This window comes from Anguilla rostrata, chromosome 1 (assembly GCF_018555375.3).
Source record: "Anguilla rostrata isolate EN2019 chromosome 1, ASM1855537v3, whole genome shotgun sequence".
In the NCBI taxonomy this organism is placed as follows: Eukaryota; Metazoa; Chordata; class Actinopteri; order Anguilliformes; family Anguillidae; genus Anguilla; species Anguilla rostrata.
In genome coordinates, this window is record NC_057933.1 from 57,773,389 (window position 1) to 57,796,120 (window position 22,732).

A 22,732-nucleotide genomic window follows, 5' to 3' on the forward strand; every position below is an offset into this window, starting at 1 on the left:
AGTAATGTTGCATGGCATGGCTCCAAGTCATGAAATAGCACTGGAGAAATGTGGCCTAGAAGTTTGCAGGCTCAGTTCCCAGGTGAGGCAAAGTCTTCAGCAAGGTATCATGCAAAACCTTACGTGTACCTGTAAATATTTTGTTAAACAAATATAAGTGTAATGATGCAATCCTTTTACGTTACCCATGCCAAGCAGGTAAATAAAGAAATCCAACATCGGTGTACCCATTATACCCAAAACACATTGAACTAGAAGAATAGAACCAATGAAAAAATGTCTTTTTTATTATCGACATGCAAAATTCATGCATCTGCCTTATCTGCAAAAAGTCCACTTCGAGCAGATGTCTAATACATGTAGCTATTAATTCTCAAGGATCCAAAATGTTTTACAATGTAAGAATATTATGAAATTTAGCAAAATCTCAACAAACTTGTATAAAAACAAACACAAACGTTTCATATATTTCTTCAACTGATTCCAAGTTGACATGCTCTTATTCAAAGTAGTCAGTTTGGTTCTTTTAAGTTTTTAATTTGGCATACAAACGTCTTCAACAATTACCACTGCATAACAAATGCAAGCCTGGACGACTGCACATGCAAAAAAATATTAGTTTAAAAATTGCTGAAACGTGCTGAAATCTCTGTATAGATTTATGGAAACTGCTGAGCAGTTATGGGCCAAATGTCCTGGAGCACTCGTAGTCACTGAGGTCCTTGGGCTTAATCCCCTTGCTGTTGTAGTAGTCGACCACCTGGTTGGGAACCTCTGCTAGAACACTCTTGGCCAGGGCTGCAGGAGATGCCTGTGGGATGAAAGAACGCCCGGATGTGAAATGCATTCTTTACAGGACTACTTGGGGTTATTTGGAAAAGACTGCCCAGGAGGAAAAAAATGAAATGTTCTGAATTGTGCACGAAAAAACAGCAAATGATTGATTTTACGTAAAAATCTCAATACTGAATTAAAATTCAAATGAGAAACAAGATTTACTGCCAGTTATGAAAAATTATTTCAGAATTTATTTTCCTGAAGCAGTCAGCACCCCTGAAATTGCAACTATTATTACCTGCTTCTTTCAACCTTGCCACTGATCCTATTCATACCTTGAGTGAGGGCTTAAAGAGACAGGAGAGGGATTTTTATCTGCGTATGAAATGATGACATTACAGACCACACCCTTGGCTGGTGTCTCCTTAAATATCACTAAATCTGAGGCACAAATTGGAATGATCTGGAAGGACTGGATTTGAACATGCACATAGGACCAGTGGAGGATCACTGCATCCTGTAAGCCGGGAAAACAACAAGAGGAAACATGAAGATATGAAGATTATGACAAATTTCTGACTGACACTATAGGAAAAACAAAACTAACACAATATGTGTCAGTGGACACCTATAATGCCATTAGCAGCTGAATCTGTCCCTCATCGTGGTATTGCCACATATTGTGGTGTATGTTCACAGGGGCATAGTCTCCCTGTCACTTGTGACCACAGTGCTCTTTCCATTTCTGCTTAATGGGTTGTTTCTAAAACAGATTATACTGTAGGTCCATTGTGTAAGACAATAAATACCTGTGGTCCTTATGTAAGCCCCTTAGTACACTTAAACAGGAGGCAGAGATTAGATCTAAATTTGACAGCTGCCCAAGAGTAAAATCTAAAAGGCAAATTTCTGCACAGCAGAACGCCTGCTCTTCTGATATGTCAGACAGAACCCAGTGTGCAGTCTGTTATCAGTAAAGAGGGTCAAAGCTTGACACAATTACAAGCCGTAAAAGGAATATAGTTTTGGACGCAGTTTGTCATTAATTTGGAATGCAATTCGGGGGAAAGTATAAAGTGTTCAAATATACGGAGACGGCGAGGGAGGAGAGTGCTCAGAAAGCATGGAGTCCAGAGAGCCTGAAGGGACCCAAATTCAATTTTGGCATTAGTCACGAGTCGCCAGCCAGCTCTCTCTCTCTCGGTCTCTCGCTCTCTCTCTCTTTCTCTCTCACTCTTTGTCATTCTCTCCCTCTCTCTCTTTCTCTCTCTCTCTTTGTCATTCTCTCACTCTCTCTCTGTCATTCTCTCTCTCTCCCCCCCTCTCTCTTTCTCTCTCTCTCTGTCATTCTCGCTCAGTCTCTCTGTCATTCTCTCTCTCTCTCTCTCTCTCTCTCTCTCTCTCCCCCCCCCCCCAAGACGCTATTTAAATACGGTGTGCAGCTGTGGGGGTCCCGTCTCCCCGCCCCACATTAATGCATAACTTCTCTCCAGCTGGAGAATCACAGAGCGCTGTGAGGAATGACAATCTCTGACAGCTTAAAGAGGAGGCAGCGCTCTGGTGATGAGAGAAAAAGCCTTGCTTGTCCCTGTGCAAACGTTAATGATGTGTCTCCCCTTCCCTCTGTAATTTTCCTCTTTTCCCCACAATTTTTAAATGGAGCATTTTGGCAACCTTCCGAGCTCTGCCTTTCCGCATCCGCAGAAGACAAATTTGATCTACGGAAAAAAGTACACTGGAGAGATGGGCTATTTGCATACAGTGAAGCGAGAAGCGACAAGTCAAATCCGGATTTTGGCGTATATTCTGAGAGAAATTCATAATCTACGTACCATCTCGAATTATAAATATTACTGGAGCAGAAATAATTTGTTGTTGGAGATAAAGAAAACATATTATAAAATATTATTCAGTAATCCATATGTGTAGCTGACCCTGCCATTTCTTTATTTGAAAAATTGAAAACAATCCATTACCTATAGTCAGTATTGCACAAAAAAAAAATCTGTATTTCCAGGAACAGCAGAATGTAAACTTCTTATTTTTCATTTTCAGAAATATTTGTTTGTGTATTTACATGGGGTGTTGGAGAATATTTATTAGATTTTTCTATTCTGAGACAGGTACATATCATACAGCTTTCAATGTGTGTAAAAACAAAAATAAAGGACAAAAATTGACATTCAAATGTTTTTCTTGACACTCACACTGTTTTTAAATGACAATATAAAAAATGTTACATGCTTGCTCAATGAGAGAATACAACAAGGATGAATTCCTGGCTGGACCTGCCTTGCATTTATACATCAATCTTATCCTGGCCATTTTCCTCATTTGTGATTTGTGTTTTCCTGACAAATCACACTTCAGTTTTTTTATGTTAACAAGACTGGGCAGGAAGCATCACTGCCTTTTTTAAAGACAAAAGGGTAATTAGTTCAGTTCAAGCAGAGAAAGGTTTTCCCCATTGGCTAAATTGTAATGGTGAATTAAGGCGTGGCCAGTTTTGAATGCACTTAACAGTGAAGGAGCCTGCTGTTGAAGAAACAGGGTGTTAAAGGTTTGGCAGTTTCTGTGTGATTTCTCATCATGCCCGATCCACACCCCACACCGTCATAGGAACAGTGATGCAGGTTCACTGTTCTCGGCTTTTATCTGTCATTGAATCTCTGATCTTCATAACCTGCTGCCACAAAGCTACTCCTGTCACAGTGTTTTCAAGCCTTTTAGTTTTTCCTTCCAGACACAGAGGTGGAGCAGTAATAGGTGTACATTTACTCTGAGAGGTATTAGATCTCATTTGGGAGAAATGAATGGAAAAGGGGCTCTTAGCCATGAATAAACCACCAACGGGCTCTGGACTTCAAGCAGCGAATAGTAATGCTCTCATTATGCAGCTGGCCACTGCTCCCCGAGCTACACGCCACTTACTGATTGTGGAGAAATTCCCGCTGCCTAGACAAAAAATGAAAAAGTTATTTAAAAAGAAAAAAAAAAATTACCTTCAAAATTTGAATGTGACCTAAGAACGGATGTTGATGGGAAGTAGATATGTGTTTCAGCTTAGAACTGTGGAAATCTGTGATAAAGTATGGGACTGCATATATCTGTGATAAAGCCTGGAACAAGGTTTAAGCCTAACTGAATAAGGGTACATCTTTGGTTTTGTTGACTGTGCCATTGAAAATAGCTGTTTGTAATTAGAGCCAGTAAGCAGCTTCCCTAACTTCCAGTATCACCTGTCTCATGCAAATGTGCACATTACGGATAGCAGGATGACCCAGGGTAAAGCTACCCTGGCAAACTCACATGCTTGAAGTTGCGGAATGGAACAAACTGCACAATGTCCCTCAGGACGGGTTCACCCTTGGGCGAGCGGAGGATGCCATCGTCCCCATCCAGCATCTGCATGTCGCTGAAGTCAGCGTTGCCCACGCCCACAATGATGACGGACATGGGCAGGTGGGAGGCGTGGACAATAGCTTCCCGTGTGTCCGCCATATCAGTTATGACACCATCTGTCAGGATCAGCAGGATGAAGTATTGCTGGGTGTGTCAATGAGAGAAAGAGAGAGAGCAGAGACAGTTTTCTGTTGCAGAATAGTTTTGTTACAAATAAGCTCAAAACAATACATTAAACAATGTTTATTGAGAGAAACAAGCTCAAACAAAGGCATTACATATCTTATTGAATGAAGGCTCTTATTGAACCTTACTGAATGTCATATTCTCACACCTCTGAAAACATTAATTGCAGGGATTTAGCTCATATGTTAGTGAACTTGAGTTGAGATGATGTGGCAGAGTGTGCTTGGATGACAGTGGAGAGTGACAGCTGCCTCACCATGGCTTCCTTGGTGTGCATCTCCTCAGACGCGGAGTTAGCCACTTTCTGGATGATGGGGGCGATGTTGGTGGGGCCGTACAGCTGGATCTTGGGAAGGCAGTTCTGATATGCCTCCACCACACCTTGGATGCCTACATAGATACAACAGGTTTCACTTAAACACAGACTAGTGATGGATCTGCCTCCACAACAGGGGTTCTCAAACTCAGTCCTGGGGGACTCTGTGCTTTTTCTACAGCTAGTTCTACAGCTAGCTGACAAATTTGTTTTTCTGTTTCATATTTATTTATGCTTTTGCCTTCATTTTAACAAATGATTTAGTTTCACTGAGATGTCCACACTTTCAACCATTAGGACCCAAGTGATATTAGTCAGTCAAGAATTTAAATTTTACTGTAACAGTCAAAACTGAAAAAAAGGAGATGGCCAATCTCTGAGCTGAGTCACTGGATGCTCCACACAGACTCCACACTTAACCCAGCTTTGTAAGGCTAAAGGCTGCAGTGAGTGCCACAATAAGCATCACACGACAGCCAAATCCCAAAAGACTAAACACAGCAAAAAATCTCCATGGAAATATTATTCTAATGAGCACTTTATTGGGAGGTTTTCCTTTTGGCAAGAATCCCCAACTGGGATTCATTTAGTTTTGTTTGTCAGGACATAACTCAATAAAAACAAGCTTGATGCAGATATATTGCCCGTAGGACAAATCCCCACAGTTCATAACACAGTTACAAAACATTTCCAACATTTCCACCAATACCTGAAAGACAGAGAGAGAGAATAAATGTCATTTATTTTTTCGTTTTTTGTGATGTTCTTCACAACTTAATGAATATTATTTGTTTATTTTTTACACTATGTGAATAGGCTTATTATTATTATTATTATTATTATTGTGGTGTGGGTCACACTTGTTACATGTTGTTTATATGGTTTCCATGTTTCTGTGTCTTACATGTGTTTCTTTGGCAATAGGACTGTAGTTATTCTGCCAATAAAACAAATTGAAATTGACATTAAAACTGAAATTTACAGAGAGAGAGAGAGAGAGAGAGAGAGAGATGTGGGTCTGTATAGTGTGTGGACAGTGCTGTCAGAAACGAAACCCTTTTACCTCAATACAAAGTGACAGAGGGCCTGTGCAATGATCCAAGAGGGTTTACACAGCACTGGCTGGAAACCAGAAGTCAGCTTAATTGAAAGAATACAAATGGTCTACTGTAATAAGTGGATTTAGCTAACTGGAGAGAAGCACCTTCTAAAGAATATTATCAACAGAAAACGTTCTCTTAAAAGGTGAGAACTGCCTTTTGAGTGGGTCTGCTTTGAACCTTCAAAGCCAAGTCATGTGTGCAGGCTCAGCTTATGCAGCTGGTGAGAAGCTGATAGTGATACTGGACCATAGACACGGTGTGTCAGGAGGGGTTGCCATGGAATCCATTCTTACCGCAAACATTCTATTCTGGAAAATACTCTGGTCCCAATAATTCCACCGATTGCCTCCCAAACCCACCAAAATAAAACACTTGAGTCACTTTCAAGTCACTTGAAAGGCCAAGTGGCAGTTTGTAAGTTTGTTAACTTACAGTTGTTTTCCCAAAGATATACAGTCTGTGTGTTTTTTTTTTTTTTGTTTTTTTAGATGTACAAAAAACAAAGGAAGACTCAATGTTTTATTAAGTGGAATAAATTTTAGCACTGTCTTAACCAAACTTACTGAAGCGATGCTGATGCATTTTGAAGGGAAACACAATTAGAGCACACATAGCATAGTGACCACAAGAAGCTAAAAGCAATCATTTAAGATGAAGTGGACACATCTTTGGACAATCCATCAGGCAATGGTTTAATGTTTTAGATGTTGTTAATATATGCTCAATGTGTTAATGCACAAACATATATCTTTGAATTTAAGAGCATGTTTTCTAAATCTAGAATAAATTGTCTGTTGTATTCACCCCATGTAATTTGGGGTGAATGATGAGACATACTCCTAGCAAATAACTGGACCAGTATCTGATGGTTTTAAACCACCTTGGATGCCATGCAGAGTGAATAATTAATAGATATAAGGCCCTTGAGTCACACTAGTCCCAGACAGTCTGCTGATGACCTGAACATTGGACTGGACAGCACCTCTGGTACATTCTACTAACAAACCTGATGATTTGGTAAAGATCCCTTGTCTGAACTTATACTTCTAATTAGCAAAGAGAACAAACTAAGCTTGTTGTGCCTTATTATCTATAATAGACTGTATTATCCATCCATCTATCCATCCATCCCATCTATACCCACTTATTCCTGATCAGGGTCAGGGGATGTGCTGGAGCCTATTCCAGCATTCTGCACTGTGCCACCCAGACTTCCTTTCTAAAAGAAGATGTCCAGAAAAATAAGCTTTACTCCCAGACACCTTGAAAGAGATATGTTTGAAGATTTCAAATAAAAACAGAAGAACTCAGAGTCCCTAAAATACTCAATTTCTCAGAGGATCACGATTAACATTTATATTACATCAAATGTATGAAATACATTCAATTCTGGGGCTTTTGTATTAGATTCAAACTTTCTATCACACCACTGTATTGCAGCCAATTTTTATGTTTTACAATGGATTTTCTGTAATATTCTTTCAGTACCTTTAAAATAGGCCGATGAAACAGTGCGTACAATACATTATCCGAAGACAGAAAACAAATTAGCCTAAAATTTTTTGCTGTCTTCATATCACTTTGACTGGGACGTTGATAGGCCTGTCTCACTACCTTGTTTACATAAATGTACTCAACTTGAGGATGTAAATTTCTCAGTCATTATCAATCTTATGTACCAGGAATAATTATATAAACACAAGGCTGTGAGCTGGTCCAAACCACAAAATCTAAATTTCAAATATGAGTATTAGAGTGCCAAATATTGTTAGACTGACGTTAGACTCCAACCTTTAGACACAATTCTGAGAGTCCAATGACTTTCCAGAATTAATTTAATTGAATTAATTTGATCCTCCATGCCCCACAGTGGGCCTCATTAGGAGTGACCCTGATAAAATGCTGCCTGCTCACGAAACTTGCAAATGTCTCTCCATTACAGTGACCTGTATATTTTACAGCTACATTAATCTTTAATGACCCATCTCGGCCATTGTGGAGCCTAATCCAAGTTTAAACATATTGATCCCCAGTGTCGTGACTTAGCGACACTCACCTTCAGACATTTTACATTTCTAGACTTGCTGTTTAGAAGAGTTGAGCACACAAGCTACAGACTGATTCAGTGGTAAAAAGAATTAGGCCCACCTGTATCATCTGCTGCAGTTGGCCATACATGGCTTTTCTTATACGGTAACATGCCATTTTCAAAAACAATTCATTTTCTTCAATAGAGCCATCTTTTATTACTGTCTGATGGCATGGTACCTTTTGTGTAAAAATACAATCATCATTCAGTGCATTCAGGATGTACAGCTGTGCACCAAAATATAGACATCCCATCAATCAAGGCAATCCTGCTGTGGAAGAACTTGGCACTGTCCCAATATATTCCAGCTGCAGCTGGTACCTGGCAGACTAAGTGCATGCGTGATATAGCACTTCCCTTCACACCCACAGATTAGTGCTACAACAGCCCTTCTGTGGAGGAGGCCAGGATTTGGGAGACAACTGGGTGAACAACTGTAGTGTCAAGACCCACTCCAGCATGTGAAGGCTGATGTAAAGTCAACAATAAACTAATTCTATTTAAGCTGTACGAGCGACATGACAGGAAATTTCACACAAGAAGTCACAGGAAGTAAGACTATGGCTGGACATGGTGAGGTAAGTAAGGTGAAATCAAGTAGATAAAGATGAATTAAGGCAATGGAAGGTGCAGTGCAGTCAGTGAAGCCAGTTAGGGAAAGGTGAGGCATTACCAGATAAGCCATTGAAAGTAGGGCATGTGTATGGAACCCACCACAAAACAAACAAACAGAAAAAGACATGCACCTGCACATTCAGGATTATCTTCATTGAAATTCACAGCAAAATCATGGGAGACCTGGAAGACACAAACAGTATCACCAGTTATCCTGGAGAAGGTACAAACAGATCCCAGTTCAAGCCCTTATCCATGCCATATACGATTGTAGGTCAGGCACAACAAGTCTAGATGCGATATCGGTCCATTGAAATTACAATATTTTAGCATTCTGCTGTGACTCATTTTCCTTGCACATTGTGGGCTGATTACCAGAAGCAGAGGCTGACAATGCAACACTGCGGATTTATGTAATTACCTGGAGCTAAGTAGACACTTGGCTTTTATATAGATACAATTATTTCAATACATTTGGACTTCTCCTCAGCTGAACCCCAATACACATAATGCAGCTTTTAGTGATTACATAAACTCGGTAGTGTGTTGAGAAAAATGTTGTGAAAAAACAAAAACATTCCCTTAGAGTAAATATTAGGCTAAGAGTTTTAAACGCAGCGGATAGAGGCAGGATTAAATGTTTACACTATTAATCTGCTAAATTTATGCAGAGAGCAATTTTGTAAATCAGTGGAAAGCAAAATTATCTCAGTTTGGATCTACATTTATCAGTATCAATCAGTCATGAGCTGATGGTATCTGTGCAAACTTTGTTTACTTGTTGTCAGGAAAACCTTACAATGTAAACATCTCACCATCACAAAGGTACCTTATTCCCAACTGTTTGACCTCGAAACCTGGTGAATCACACTGCACTCTTATTAAAACATGCCATCATCACCACAAGGGTTTCTGATTCATAAAGCTTTTACCTTAAAATCTGGAGGTATTCGAGCCCCAAAGCCAAAGGCAGGGAACATTTTGTCGCTGAATTGAAAAAGAAACAGGAAAACATGATTATAAATATCAATAGGAGTGGTGCATAGCAGTTTATGTTCATGTGAAAAGTTCAGCATTTGACGCCATTGCCTGCATTCAACCGTTCAGAGGTATTCTTAATTCTATTTAGATGAAAAGCTGAATCTATAGGAAGGATTGGATGAATTAAATGATATACAAAAATTATACACAATATTAACAGAAATGTAGTTTCATGCACGTAATGTTCCGCATTGTATATTAGGCATAATATTATGTTAAGTACAATTACAAAGACTTACATTTCTAGCTGCCCTGAAGACATCAGTAAATGCATGTTTTTTTAATTCATAGTAAATTTAATAAACACAGGTACAGAGCTCCAGAATGGCTCAGTCTTTAATAGAGCTTGCTATGATCACACACTATGTCATTAGTTCATTATGACTGTGAGTCCTGTGGTGTTGTGACACAATGGACTTCACCCTGCAGGGGAAGGCCAGAGTTGCTTAAATTAATTCTGCATAAGCACCCCCTAGAGATTCGCCAGACAACTACATTGAACCAGCGGCTGTCAGGAGCACCTCTGCTCCAATCAACACCACCAGTCCTGTAACTGTGTGTCATACAGTGTGTGAACAGTCACTGGCTCTTCCGTGACTGTACATGCTTCAACTACAGTGCTCCCTCCATGGCTTCTTGTAATATAATGCTGACCCCAAAGCATAGTACAGTAAGGGGTGAAAAATGTTTCAGCACAATTACGAGTTAATATTTTGGGTCAGAAGACTCAATAATGACTATTTCATTTTGATAAAAATATGAAACTAACATTGCAAGTAAGAAATCTGATCAGGCACAGTTAATTTATTCTTTAATTTATTCACTGGTCCTTCAACAAATTTGACCCAGATATGAGTTACAGATCAATGCCAGTCTGTGAATAGCTCAAGCTATTTCCCACTGAAGGTCGTTTCCCTCCTGCTCAACACAGTTAATGGAAAGTGGATATGTGCATGTGGAGGAAGGAGAGTCAGCAATACACACAGGTCTCAACAGCATGTGGTGTTCATTTCAGATAAATCTAGATGTATGAGCTTGGCAAGCTACTGTTTAATATGGAAACAGTTTTGAATATCCATCTCAAACTCAAAACTATTTAACCTGAGGCAATTTGTAACCTTCTCATTTTGAGGCGACTGTTATATAATCTACATCATAACAGTGTCAGATATTAAGAAGCAATAGGAACAGAAATATGAACCAGAATTTTTTTTATTTACTGAAACTGACATTTCCACACATAATTAATTAGCTCCCATATTTCACCCATGGGCCACTGTTGAAGATGTGAAATTAGGTTTTCAGATGTACTTCCATAAGCACCATCGCTACCTTTTTCTTTTTACTTTGTAACTCATAAAAATTCAAGAGGAAATATCCATTTAAAAGTGAGATAAATTCTGTTCAACATCTGATGCATTTTTGGTACGGTATTAATGAAATTCAATCATAATTATACCAAACCATATGTGACCATTCTACAATTCAGTTATTAAGCATACATTAATTAACAAATATTCATACCAACATGTGATTGGCTGCATAGAAGCCTCACCTGTCGTAGTCCTGGCAGATCTCCCCCACAGCGACCAGGGCCTTCAGGTACTCGTTTGGTTGATATGGGTGGATATAGTGCAATGAGCAGCTGTTTCTGGGATCCCCATTAGAGGCCGTGAAATCAATAGCTACCTATAAATACAAGTGGCAATCATGGAGGTACTAGATGCCAATTACCTCTAATTTATGCAATCTCTCTGTCTGTCTGTCTCTCTCTCTCTCTCTCTCTCTCTCCTTTACTTGCACTCCCTCTCTTACTCGCTCTCTCTCTCCTCTATGCTATAAAGGCATTCAGCTCTGATTACACTATTTGATGGTTATCACACTAATGAGTCATTTCCCTATTTAGAGTGGGAGATAAGCACTATCTGTATTATGTACATCAAATATAATGTGGCAGACCAAATTATTCCTTTAAGCAAACAGACAGCAACATTTCAGTACTGAAATTTCCACTCAAGGACACTCAAGAGCCCATACAATCAATCATGGAAGTAGTATCATTTAAATAACAACTCAACAATGTGTATTCATTGCAAGAAAACTGAGTATTTCTTGTCAATACATATTTGGCAGAAGAAACAACTGAGGCAGCCACCAATTTTAGGAAAGGTGAATAAGTTGAATAAGAATGTTATTCATAATACCAAGAGCTTTGAATTCATTCCTCGCAAATAATATGGCTTCGTGAAAAGTGAAATTTACACGTCTGGATTCTACACATGCTCCTTTGCAAAATTTTACAAGTTTAGGTTTTCTGTGGATGGGTAAGATTTGATTAATTCAAGGAATTTGAATTTAAATGCCAAAAGAGAGCCCATATTTGCAATCCATTTATAAATATTGTCACTCTACGGGTGTAAAAGGCAAAATAATAATAAATCATAACACCCTTATTTCAAAGACTCTATGACAATACTATTTCAACTCACAATGCTACCACAATGGTATATTACAGTTCATAGTTTCAATTCAGAAACAATGTACTTAGTACTAAGCTTAAAATGTCCTAAATCAGATATGTATGCTGTTAACCAGGTAGACCTGCAATGGCCAATTATTCATTGCTATGGCCAACTGGGTGGGCTACTATCCAAAGTTGAAAGGTGATTCCCAGTCAGGGGGCACATTGCTGCACAAAGAATATCTTAAGAAGCTTAGCTTGGCATGCTACCTGATCATTTTGCATGAATGAGTGAGAAATGCTCCTTGGCACATATGTAAACCATAGAAGGTCATTTAACCTACAGGCTTTCCTCTCAGAATGGACTGTAAAATAGAAGCTGTCTGCAGCTCTTACTATGAAGAAGCTACGGTGCTTGATTCCACTTCTTTGGGTTAGAGTAGTGTACTCACTGTAAACTGTATCTGGCATCCCCCCATGATGTAATCCAAGAAAGAATGCATCTTGATGATCTACAAACAAGAAACAATCACAACTTTTACTGACTTTACAATTACACGATGAGGGTGGAAATACCTGACTGATATTCTCCTTTTCCCTCCCTGGGGTAGGATGTCAGTGATTATGTATAACCTTTTTTACTCCTGGCCACAGCTGACATTGGCATGGACTCAGCCTGGCCCATCAGATCTATCATAGTAATAAGAACAAATGCCTCAGCTGGATATTCCACCTTTGAGGACTAATATGATACAGACATCTGTCTCCCATTTAGACACCCCGCATTGCCATCTCTGTCTATTTCAAAGCCAGCTGCTGGGGCATGTTCTGCATTGACTTCCTGTTCGCAGTAAAAAAAAAAATTTTTAAATGTAAAAAAATAGATTTGAAAAAGCACCAATGGCTGATGGGTTTGAGGCTCTCAGGAGATGTATGGTAAACACACACATAATGGACTGAAACTGGAAACAAACAGCACACCTGGCGGCTCACTTATGCACACCATATAATTTAGTTATACCTCTCATTAGCAACAGATGTCAGGGGACCCATAGCCTAATTTACTGCAGAAAAGCTATGAGGCTGGCATCTCTTGAAACTGGATGAAACTGAGAGGGGGTCTGAGATGTGAGACAGCGCGGAATTTACAACTTTCTATAAGCAAACATCACACTGACAGAACATCTGATCGCCCTTTTAGTTAACTGTAGGTCCTTTAGCAATGTAAGCAATATCACAATAATCACCACAAAGCCTGCCCCAAGCCAAATGTTAGACAAATGCACATCAACCAGGGAACTAGCTCAGGCCTTACCTTGCACTGATTCAGAATTACAATCCCAGAGTTCTTGTAATTCTTCTTCTTGATCTTGTATTTGGGGTTTATACATTCCCATTGCACCTATTGTGAAAAGGAGATAACAAAACAAAAAAGTCGATAGCAACTTCCCAACTAAACAGCGCCCTGCATTTAAAGCAGTGAGAGTTTAATTAACGTGATGGAGGGCCTACACAAGAACTTCCCATTGGAGTAAAATAAAACCGAACAAACTCACAAACAAAATCTTCGTTGCAACAAAATTATGTTGTACTGCGCACTCAAAAAAGTGAAGCATAAGCATAAGGGTTCATTGTTTCCTTTTAATGAAGGAACTCAGAAAATTGTTGAAAACAAATGTGCACAATAACTTTGAATCAGTGCTAACTGGACACTTGGTCACATTCACTGACTTCTACTTATATGTCTTTTCAAAATAAATGATGAGCCTAGCATTGCATGCTTTCTAGAACATTCCTCCAAAGGAGAAAAATTATAATTAATGATTTTGCTCTGGCAGGAAGTATATCATATGCACTTTAGTTGGATATAAGGCAATTTAGTGGTGTTTAACATACCAACTGCAAGAGTAATTTAAATAAGGCATTTATCTAAACTACAATTTGACATTTGCTGTATTGAATATGTACTGTGCAGAAACTTAAACACCATATGCTTTTCTCCCAATGCAGGAATCAATGCTGAAATTCAAATATGTCCAGTGGTAGCATAGGGCAATAGTTTTCTTCTAGATGGACTTGAAAGCTAGTTTGCCGATTCAGTGTCTGTAATGGGACATGGTAAGTGTACTATGTAGTAAGGTATATAGCTTGAAGGGATTCAGCAAATATTAAGCAGATGTTGATTTTTAAAAACATAAGTTATGCAAGTTGCCCTAGATACCATGGCTGTGATGCAAATAAACAACAAAATATATAAATAAGTAATGAAATCCACACATTTCTACATTTTTAGTATAGGCCTTACACTAGCAGTGTTTTCTGAATAATGATGGCATTCACTCATAGATGAACAACACCTGGGTTCTCAGAAGATTCAAAATCTCCTCCCTTCAACTGATCTGTGGCCCCTGTTCAGCTAATCTGGAAGGGGGGATGGGATGATGAGGAAACCCTGCGGGTTGCACCTCATGTCAATGAAACCTCAGGAGAATGAAAGTGCCTTAAGCTGTATCTGAGCTTGAGCAGCTCATAGGGTCACATGCAGAGGTTCTACACATCCAGTGCTATCACAATTCAATCCATCTATGGGCAGCCTAGTGCCAACAGCAGGGAGTCATATCTAAAATGGCAAAAAAAAAAAAAAAAAAGAAAGCATTTATTTTGAAACAGTCAAAGTCACAAGGGGTTTTAAATTCTTTTGTTGCTTGCATTTGTTAAAACCACCCTTATTATGATTTGGTTAGGGATTGTGATTACAATCTTCTAGAAGAATGGTAAAAACTCTAACTGCATCCATCATTTTCAAGCATATGAACAGCAGTTAAAAGGTAAACCTGTGTTGTGTGGTTGGTGAAATAGTTGATTTTGATTTTGTCAGCACACAGGTAACTGGAAATCCTCTCGCAGTTACCTTGCTGTCGAAATGAATTAATGAATGAATCATTACATTTATATAGCATTTTCTGAATGCTCAAAGTGCTTTACAGTGATGAGTGGGATCTCCCCTCACCCACGACTAATGTGTAGCACCCACTTGAGTGATGCATGGCAGCCATTTTGTGCCAGAATGCTCACCACACAGTAGCTAAATGGCCTCAAACTTGCCATTAACCCATAAATACCTAGCAGTATATCTTAATTTTCTTTTGACCAACTGCTGTGAGTTATAGCAGACAGCAAAAGACTTAATTCACCATAATCCTACAACAGTCCAGGAGTCCCAGCAGGCAAAGATGAGCATCTCACACAACCCCATGACCACGAGTTACAGTAAGCTGCAGAAAGCTTAATTTCCCATTACTGTACAGCTGGGGGTCAGTCTAACAATCCCAGGACTCCATGTCCTATAAAGCTAAGAAACATGGATTCACGAATGCTGCACCAAAACTTAATTTCCCATAATCCACAGCACATCACAGGCAATCGTGTCTTCTCACTTCAACTCAGTGAGACCAACGAAGACAGTGCTTTAGCGACACCTCGCAATCCTTTCCCTGAGGTGCATGTAGGAGTCCAGGGGTAATGTATGCCTTTAATATAGTTCCAGCATAATCCCAGCTGCACTAGGCAGCCTGATGAGTATTGCTTGTTGGATGGCTGGAGGCCCTTTTCTCATGGGCTCAGAGTGTGCCCACAGACTGTACTGCACGTGCTTGGTGGAAGGATGGGGGACACAATTGCCAAAGATTTACAATATGTCCCAATAACTACAGTGCCATGAAAAAGTATTTGCCCCCTACCTGATTTCCTCTATTATTGCATACTTGTTACAGTGAATGGTTAACCAACCAACCAAATTTAATTGATAATTAGATCCTGCTGATTGAACAAAGCTAGGTTTGATTACAACCAGCCATAATGAATCTAAACCTCACTCATAAAGAACCCTACCATCAAAGTGTAGTAGTCACCACAAGTTTCAACAAGCACACTAGGCAACAATCAAAAGAAATTCCTAAAGAGATGATAAAACTGTTGTTGAAATATATAAGTCTGGAAAGGGTTACAAAGCCATTTCAAAGCATCTGGCACTCCAGCAAACCACAGTGAGAGACATTATCTCTAAAAGAAGAACATTTGGAACAGGGGTGAATCTTCCCAGGAGTGACTGGCCTGCCAAAATTTATCCAAGAGTGTAGTGACAACAAATCCAGGAAGTCACAAAATATCCCAGAAGAACACCCAAAGAACTAGGGACCTCTATAGCCTCAGCTAAAGTCAGTGTTCATGACTCCACAATAAGAAAGAGACTGGCCTTTATTGGAGGAAATGAATTCTGTTCTATACCAGAAGAGACTCATGGAGAATTTTCGATCATCTGTCCATGAACTGAAACTGAAGCGTAATTTGGTTATGCAGAAAGACAATGATCCAAAGCACAAAAGCAAGTCCACATTTGAATGGCTGAAACAAGATTAAAAGTTTTAGAGCGACCCAATCAAAGTCCTGACTTGAACTCAATAGAGATGCTGTGGCAGGACCAGAAATGAGCAGTTCATGCCAAAAACCTACAGTGCCAATTTGAATTAAAGCAATTCTGTAAAGAAGAGTGGGCTAAAATTCCTCCACAGCAATGTAAAAGTCTGACATCAATTTATTAGAAGTGTTTGGTCTCAGTTATTGATGACATTTTTCATTAAATAAATTAAATAATATTTTAAAATGTGTTTTGTGTTTGCTCAGGTTGTCTAATATTACATTTTGTCTCAAGATCTGAAACCATTCCACCAGTGACAAATATGCAATAATAGAGCTAATCAGGGAAGGGGCAAATACTTTTTTGTGGGACTGTAGCTATTACTCAAAGGCTTCAATACAATTATCCCTCTTTGGAACAGAAAGCTACCAGCTTACCCTTCACAAATGTATATTTGTGTAAAACAAATTCTGTGTGCTTCTGCTTCATTTTATTCTGTACCATCAGTTAATCCATAAACATCTGAAAGTGGGTATGAAAGCTGCTTATGTTAGCTTCACACTGAAAATGTATCAGCAAATGCTGGACAGCACCAATCCATCTCCCTGTTCTCAGAATTGGAGGGATGAAGACCATCATTGAAAATAAAGGATAATTATTTCACCACTTGTCATGACCTGTGTCCTGGTGGAGTGCTGAGAAAGTTTTGCTTTGACATGAAATTAGGTTTTTTTTAATGCAATGAAGTATGAACCGAGCTCAAGCAAAGGCTTCAGGATGATTACTGTATTAAGAAATAGTCCCCCCTTGAGCAACTACTCCCCTTACAATTCCACATTGAGGGAGACAAAGTCCCAGGATGACTGAGCAGTCAGGTCTGAAAGCGTCCAGAATGACTCCTCCAATTTATTATTATTGTTATAATTATTTATTTTTTGCACAAGATAAACAATCATAAATGCAACAAACATAAATTTAAGGAAAAATATTCAAGGTACTTTCCTTTTTCAAAAATTATGAAACAATCAAAAACATAAAACATATCATAATTACCATGTTCCCAGTGCTTTGCTGAAAGCAGACATGACTAAATTTAACTCTCTGTGACCTAAATCAAGTTCTACTTCTGTGACCTACTTCCTTACCCTGATTCATCTTCAATCTGTGATAAAGCAAAACATTTAATGAAGCTTATCAGGTATTCAATAGGTCTTTATAAACATTTTAATTATAAAAATCCCTCCTAAACATTCTTGATCCTGGTGATAGGGGTTCATTATTCATTATTGTTGCATTGTAGAATGTCCCAAAAATATAGAATATACATACAGTATAGTCCAAAAGTGGACAGTGACACAAGTCTTGTTGTTTTAGCTCTGTACTTCAGCACATAGGATTTGAAATTAAGCAATGAATATGAGATTAAAGTGCAGATTGTCAGCATTAATTTAAGTGTATTTACATCAATATCCAGTGATCCATGTAGTAATTACAGTCCTTTTTCATAATCTTAAAGTTGCCATATTTAGTACTTGGCTTCAAATCCCTTGACCTTGATGACTGCCTGAAGTCTGCGACCCATAGATATCACCAGATGCTGGGAATGTAAATGTCTAATATTATATACTGTAGTCTATAGTGGGTTACTGTTATATTATTTGGTTCAATATAGCCTCTGTTTACTCATATGAAGACCAGTTTTAAAACATTACGTAACATCCGCAACCTGGACATTGTGTGACTCATACACACACAGAAAAGGGACAATACCTGACGTCCATCCATTGCCATTCGCATCTCTTTAAAGGTTGCTTGGTATTCTCCAATGAAATCGTGCTTCCCGTTGGAGTCCCAGTCCCACACCGCGCACTGAAAGAGGAAAGAGTGTTCCGCTACAATCAATGTCAATATAATAGTTTTCTTTCAATAAGAGGTATGAGAAATTCAGAGAGCAATTTATGTTATTTTTCTTCTCTACAAGATCTTACATCCACCAATGAATAGCATTGTTAGCATGGATGTCTTAGAACAATTAGAAGTATAGGTTTTCACAGCTAGCAAGCTCAAAAATGCAAGGTCAAAAATGATCTCCTCGGAATTTATAACCATGTCACTCAGCCATGTGGCCCATTTTGACGATGTTGTATAAAAATCTCAGATAATTATTATTTATTTGCAGATAGCAGCACATAGTTTCTAGTCTGGTTTTCACAAGATAGGTGGTCACATAAATAGATTCAATCAAATCTACCAGAATACGGGCATATGCAATTTCATCTCACCCGATTTAAATCAAAGGATTCAATCAAATACATTTAACCTGTGATTAATATGGAAAACTCCAGCTCCAGCTTTACATTCCTTACTGGTTTAATATAACTAATAAAATGCAACATAATCAAATAAATAGGTTTGAAAATAAAGTATGGAACTGAAGAATATTGTATCATCATACTCCCAGTAGATCTTGGTAACATATTAAAGCAATTAGCTATAGTTGCTTCCCAATTTTGTCTATATAAGAGGAAAACAAGCACCGGTAGGCAAAAATATGAGTTTGATGAAATCCCTCTGTCTGGAAACCTATTTTGAAGCAGTAGGTACAACAAGCCTCTAATGAAGGGGCCGTGCTTAATTGGATTGCCCCATTGTCAAATGAAACCTATCATGTGTCTCTTTTAAAAAAAATTCCAAACAAACTTACCATACTTATCCTCTGATTAACTTTCCTTAGCTAACCACAAAATTGTTCTTAACTGCATAGATTTGTTAGCTTATGTCATGTGATAACAGCGTGATTTACATAAACACACATTAAGCATTTGTAAATTAGTTCAAGCTGACCATCTAGCTAGCTACGGTATATAAGCGCTGTAAATCAATCTATTGATAAGTCACAGATATGAGATCCCCAATGCAGGAGCCAAAAGGTGGTGTTAGAGCCAATATAATGTTAATATGCCAGCTAGCAAATGTTTGATACGTGGATTTGATGATCTCACAACTGTGTACTATCTGTACAAGCATCCTAGTGTCTTAATAGCATTTCAAACAAGATTGGCTATTAACATTAGTAAACTAAATGCCTTGTTGCTGATATTCAATGAACTTAACTAGCTACAATACTCTTAATACCTATAGAGCTGCAGGACTGTGGTCCATCTCACCACAACTGAAATCAAAGTTGAGATAATACTCTAGCTGGAAAACATTACATGAACTTAATATTTCTGACACATTAGAGACAAGACAAGCTAGTTTAAAATAGCTTGGCTTCAACCCCCATGAGCGAGTGCAGGAGGAAATGTGGCGAACAGATAGGGAATCACACTCAAATTGTTTGGACGTGCCTGAAACTGTGCAGCTTCTGGGAGGCAGTCTATTTAGACATCAGCAAAATATTTGAAGTAGACATCCCACAGGACTTCAAAATTACCATCCTGAGAGTCATACCGGAAGGCTTTGAGGGTAGAAAGAAAATTTTCCTCCAGATATTGTTGACTGTAGCCATGAGAATTATTACAATAATTGGCTTAAAGCCCTTCCTCCGGCCCACGAACAACAGCTGACCAAAGTAAAAGAAATCAGTGCAATGGATAAGATACAGATTACAGATTACAAAACAAACAGTTTATGGGCATATATTGAGCGCCCCGTCCCCCATCATAATACGTGTGCATATATATTGTGGCGTGGATCGGGGCATGCCCCCGCAGTGCCCCTCCCAGCCGGATGGTCATCAGCTTAAACCTACCACTAGGCTCGCAGTTCAGGACCCAGGACAGCACCACTCTGCAAAGCCCAGCCACAGGACCCTGGAGAGCGGCAACCGGGAAATTCCCCAACTCCCTCATTGGCATTCATCACACCTGAAGTCAATGAGGCCACACAGCTGCCGCTACTCCAGGGAAACGAGCTGGGAGCTTAAGAGGAGGCCTTTGTCTCCCTTGAGGAGAGGGGGTTTTCGGGCGAGAACAGAGCGGCGAAATATCTGTTTGTAAATTTGCACTTGTTTTGCAGAGCCAGCGGAGACGCGGGACCACATCCCTCTTCGCGCTTCAAAGAGGGATCCCCTAAGCTGTCTCCGGGTCATCACTACTTTAATTTCAGTTATTTTACTTTACTTTAATTTAATTTAAAGAAGAACCTTTTGTTGTTGAGTACGGCTTTGATTTGCGTGCTTAATTTGGTTTGATTAAAGAGCCCTGTTGGGCTATTTTTCCCCAAACCTCCGGTCTGTGTATTTCTGTGCCGCCCCGCCTGCACCGTCACACCCAGTACGGTGCCACAGTGGTGGAGAATGCGGGCATAGGCACGGAGTAATAGCAGACTGCAGCTAACTATCCCGAGCTCGAGTATTACACTCGTTCTCGCGGTAGAGTTAAAAAAAAAAAAAAAAAAAAAAAAAAAAAAAAAATTTTTTTTTGGTTTGTTTGTTTCTTCCCCCCCCCCCCTCTTTCATTAGTCTTGTGTGCCCCAATATAGCTGCGACATGGAGGACCTCTTACGGGCGCTCGTGGAGGCTAACCTGGGACAACAACATGCTGCCCAGGTCATGGCTGAACAGGTCATCCGGCTCACCGAGGTGGTCCAGGCCCACAGCACATCGGCCGTACCGCTCCCGGGTAGCAGGACGAAGGCTAAGGATGTCCTGACAAAAATGACTGAAGCCGACGACGTGGAGGCCTACCTCCACACCTTTGAGCGGGTGGCCGAGCGCGAGTTATGGGATCCCCGGGAGATGGCAGACACCCTTGCTCCCTTCCTCACCGGCGAGGCCCAACAAGCATACCAAGACCTGGGCGCAGCAGAAGCCCGGGACTACCACAGGCTGAAGAGGGAGATACTAGCCAGAGCCGGTGTATCCCCACATCCGCTGGACAACAGGTCACCACCTGGGCCTACCAACCGGGGTCAACGCGCGCAGCCAGATGGCGTCACTCCGGAGGCTGGTTACCCGTTGGCTCCAACCTGAACGCCTGTCCGTGGAGCAGATCCTCGACCGGGTCGCCATGGATCGGTACCTCCGGGCATTACCGCATGAGGCAAAGAAGCTGGCCGGACAGCATTCACCACAGAGCCCTGAGGACCTGGTGGAGCTGGTGGAGCGAGTCGAAGCCACGCAAGAGATGCTGAAGGCAGGACCGACCGAGCGCTCCCTCTTCCGTCCCCAGACTGGAGGTGACCGGAAGCCGACCCCACCGGACTCGGCCCAGGCCCGAGGGAAAATACCCACCCTGCTGCCCACCTCTGGAAAGTCGCCCTCAGATGTGTCCATGCCCACCGACCCGGCCCCCATTCCAGCTCGCTTGCCCCATGGACGGAGTTGCTTGGCGGCGGAGCAATTCGACGCCCTGTACCAGGCTGCCAGAATTGTCCAGAGGGGGGGCAGAAGAGCCCGAAGGAAGGGAACCGGGTCATGGCCCCGACGAGCCAAACCTCGTGTCCATCCATCAGGCCAACCCTATTCTGCCTGGCTGGGAGAACGGGTTGGAGTAAGCGAGGTGGCAGAAGAAGCTGATGGGGAAGGTGAGCTTGTACCCCCCTTAACGATGTCCAATCTCCCTCCCCAGGCACAGCGTAAAGGACAGTTTGGCACCGCGCAGGTCCAGGATGACCGGTTGCGCCACTGCTGGAGCCAGGTGCGGGTCCTTGAAGGGGTAAAGAGGGGAGAAGGACCCCTAGAAGCAAATTACTTCTCGGTGCAACACGGGCTGCTATACTACAACACCACGAGACGAGGAGAAGTCCGGGAGCTGTTGGTCTTACCCCGCCAGTACGTGGCCACCGTCCTACAGCTGGCCCACACACACATCCTGGGAGCTCACCTGGGCATGCAGAAGACCCTAGAGCGGGTGGCAGACCGCTTCCACTGGCCAGGAATGCGCAGAGCGGTGGAGGATTACTGCCGCAGTTGCGAGGTGTGCCAACGCACCTCCCCGGTAAGGCCACCACCCGCCCCTCTAATCCCTCTCCCCATTATAGAGACCCCCTTCGAGAGGATCGGCCTGGACCTGGTCGGACCCCTGCCCAAGTCAGCCCGAGGACACAATTACATCCTGGTCATCCTGGACTATGCCACCCGCTATCCGGAAGCCGTGCCCCTCCGCGTCGCCACCTCCAAGGCCATTGCTCGCGAGCTGGTGCACCTCGTCAGCCGGGTCGGCATACCAAAAGAAATTCTTACGGACCAGGGCACTCCATTCATGTCCAAGATAATGGCGGACACATGTCACCTGCTGCGAGTAAAACATCTCCGTACGTCAGTCTATCACCCGCAAACGGATGGGCTGGTCGAGCGGTTCAACCAGACGTTGAAGCGGAT

The 22,732-nt window shown here is 40.9% G+C and overlaps 1 protein-coding gene across 2 annotated transcripts in view; it reads right to left on the minus strand.

Annotated features, from left to right (window-relative positions):
• Window positions 1–266: 266 nt before the first annotated feature.
• Window positions 267–22,732, minus strand: part of cpne4a (copine IVa) — a 79,988-nt gene continuing 57,522 nt past the window's right edge. For both annotated transcript variants that reach the window (XM_064344691.1, XM_064344682.1), the window contains exons 8-16: window positions 18,178–18,276; window positions 13,306–13,392; window positions 12,443–12,502; window positions 11,085–11,218; window positions 9,421–9,475; window positions 8,620–8,671; window positions 4,622–4,755; window positions 4,087–4,323; window positions 267–811 (exon numbers count right to left, since the gene is read on the minus strand). In XM_064344691.1, the coding sequence (XP_064200761.1) occupies window positions 680–811; window positions 4,087–4,323; window positions 4,622–4,755; window positions 8,620–8,671; window positions 9,421–9,475; window positions 11,085–11,218; window positions 12,443–12,502; window positions 13,306–13,392; window positions 18,178–18,276 (990 nt within the window). In that variant the 3' untranslated portion in view covers window positions 267–679. The remainder of the gene's footprint in view (window positions 812–4,086; window positions 4,324–4,621; window positions 4,756–8,619; window positions 8,672–9,420; window positions 9,476–11,084; window positions 11,219–12,442; window positions 12,503–13,305; window positions 13,393–18,177; window positions 18,277–22,732) is intronic.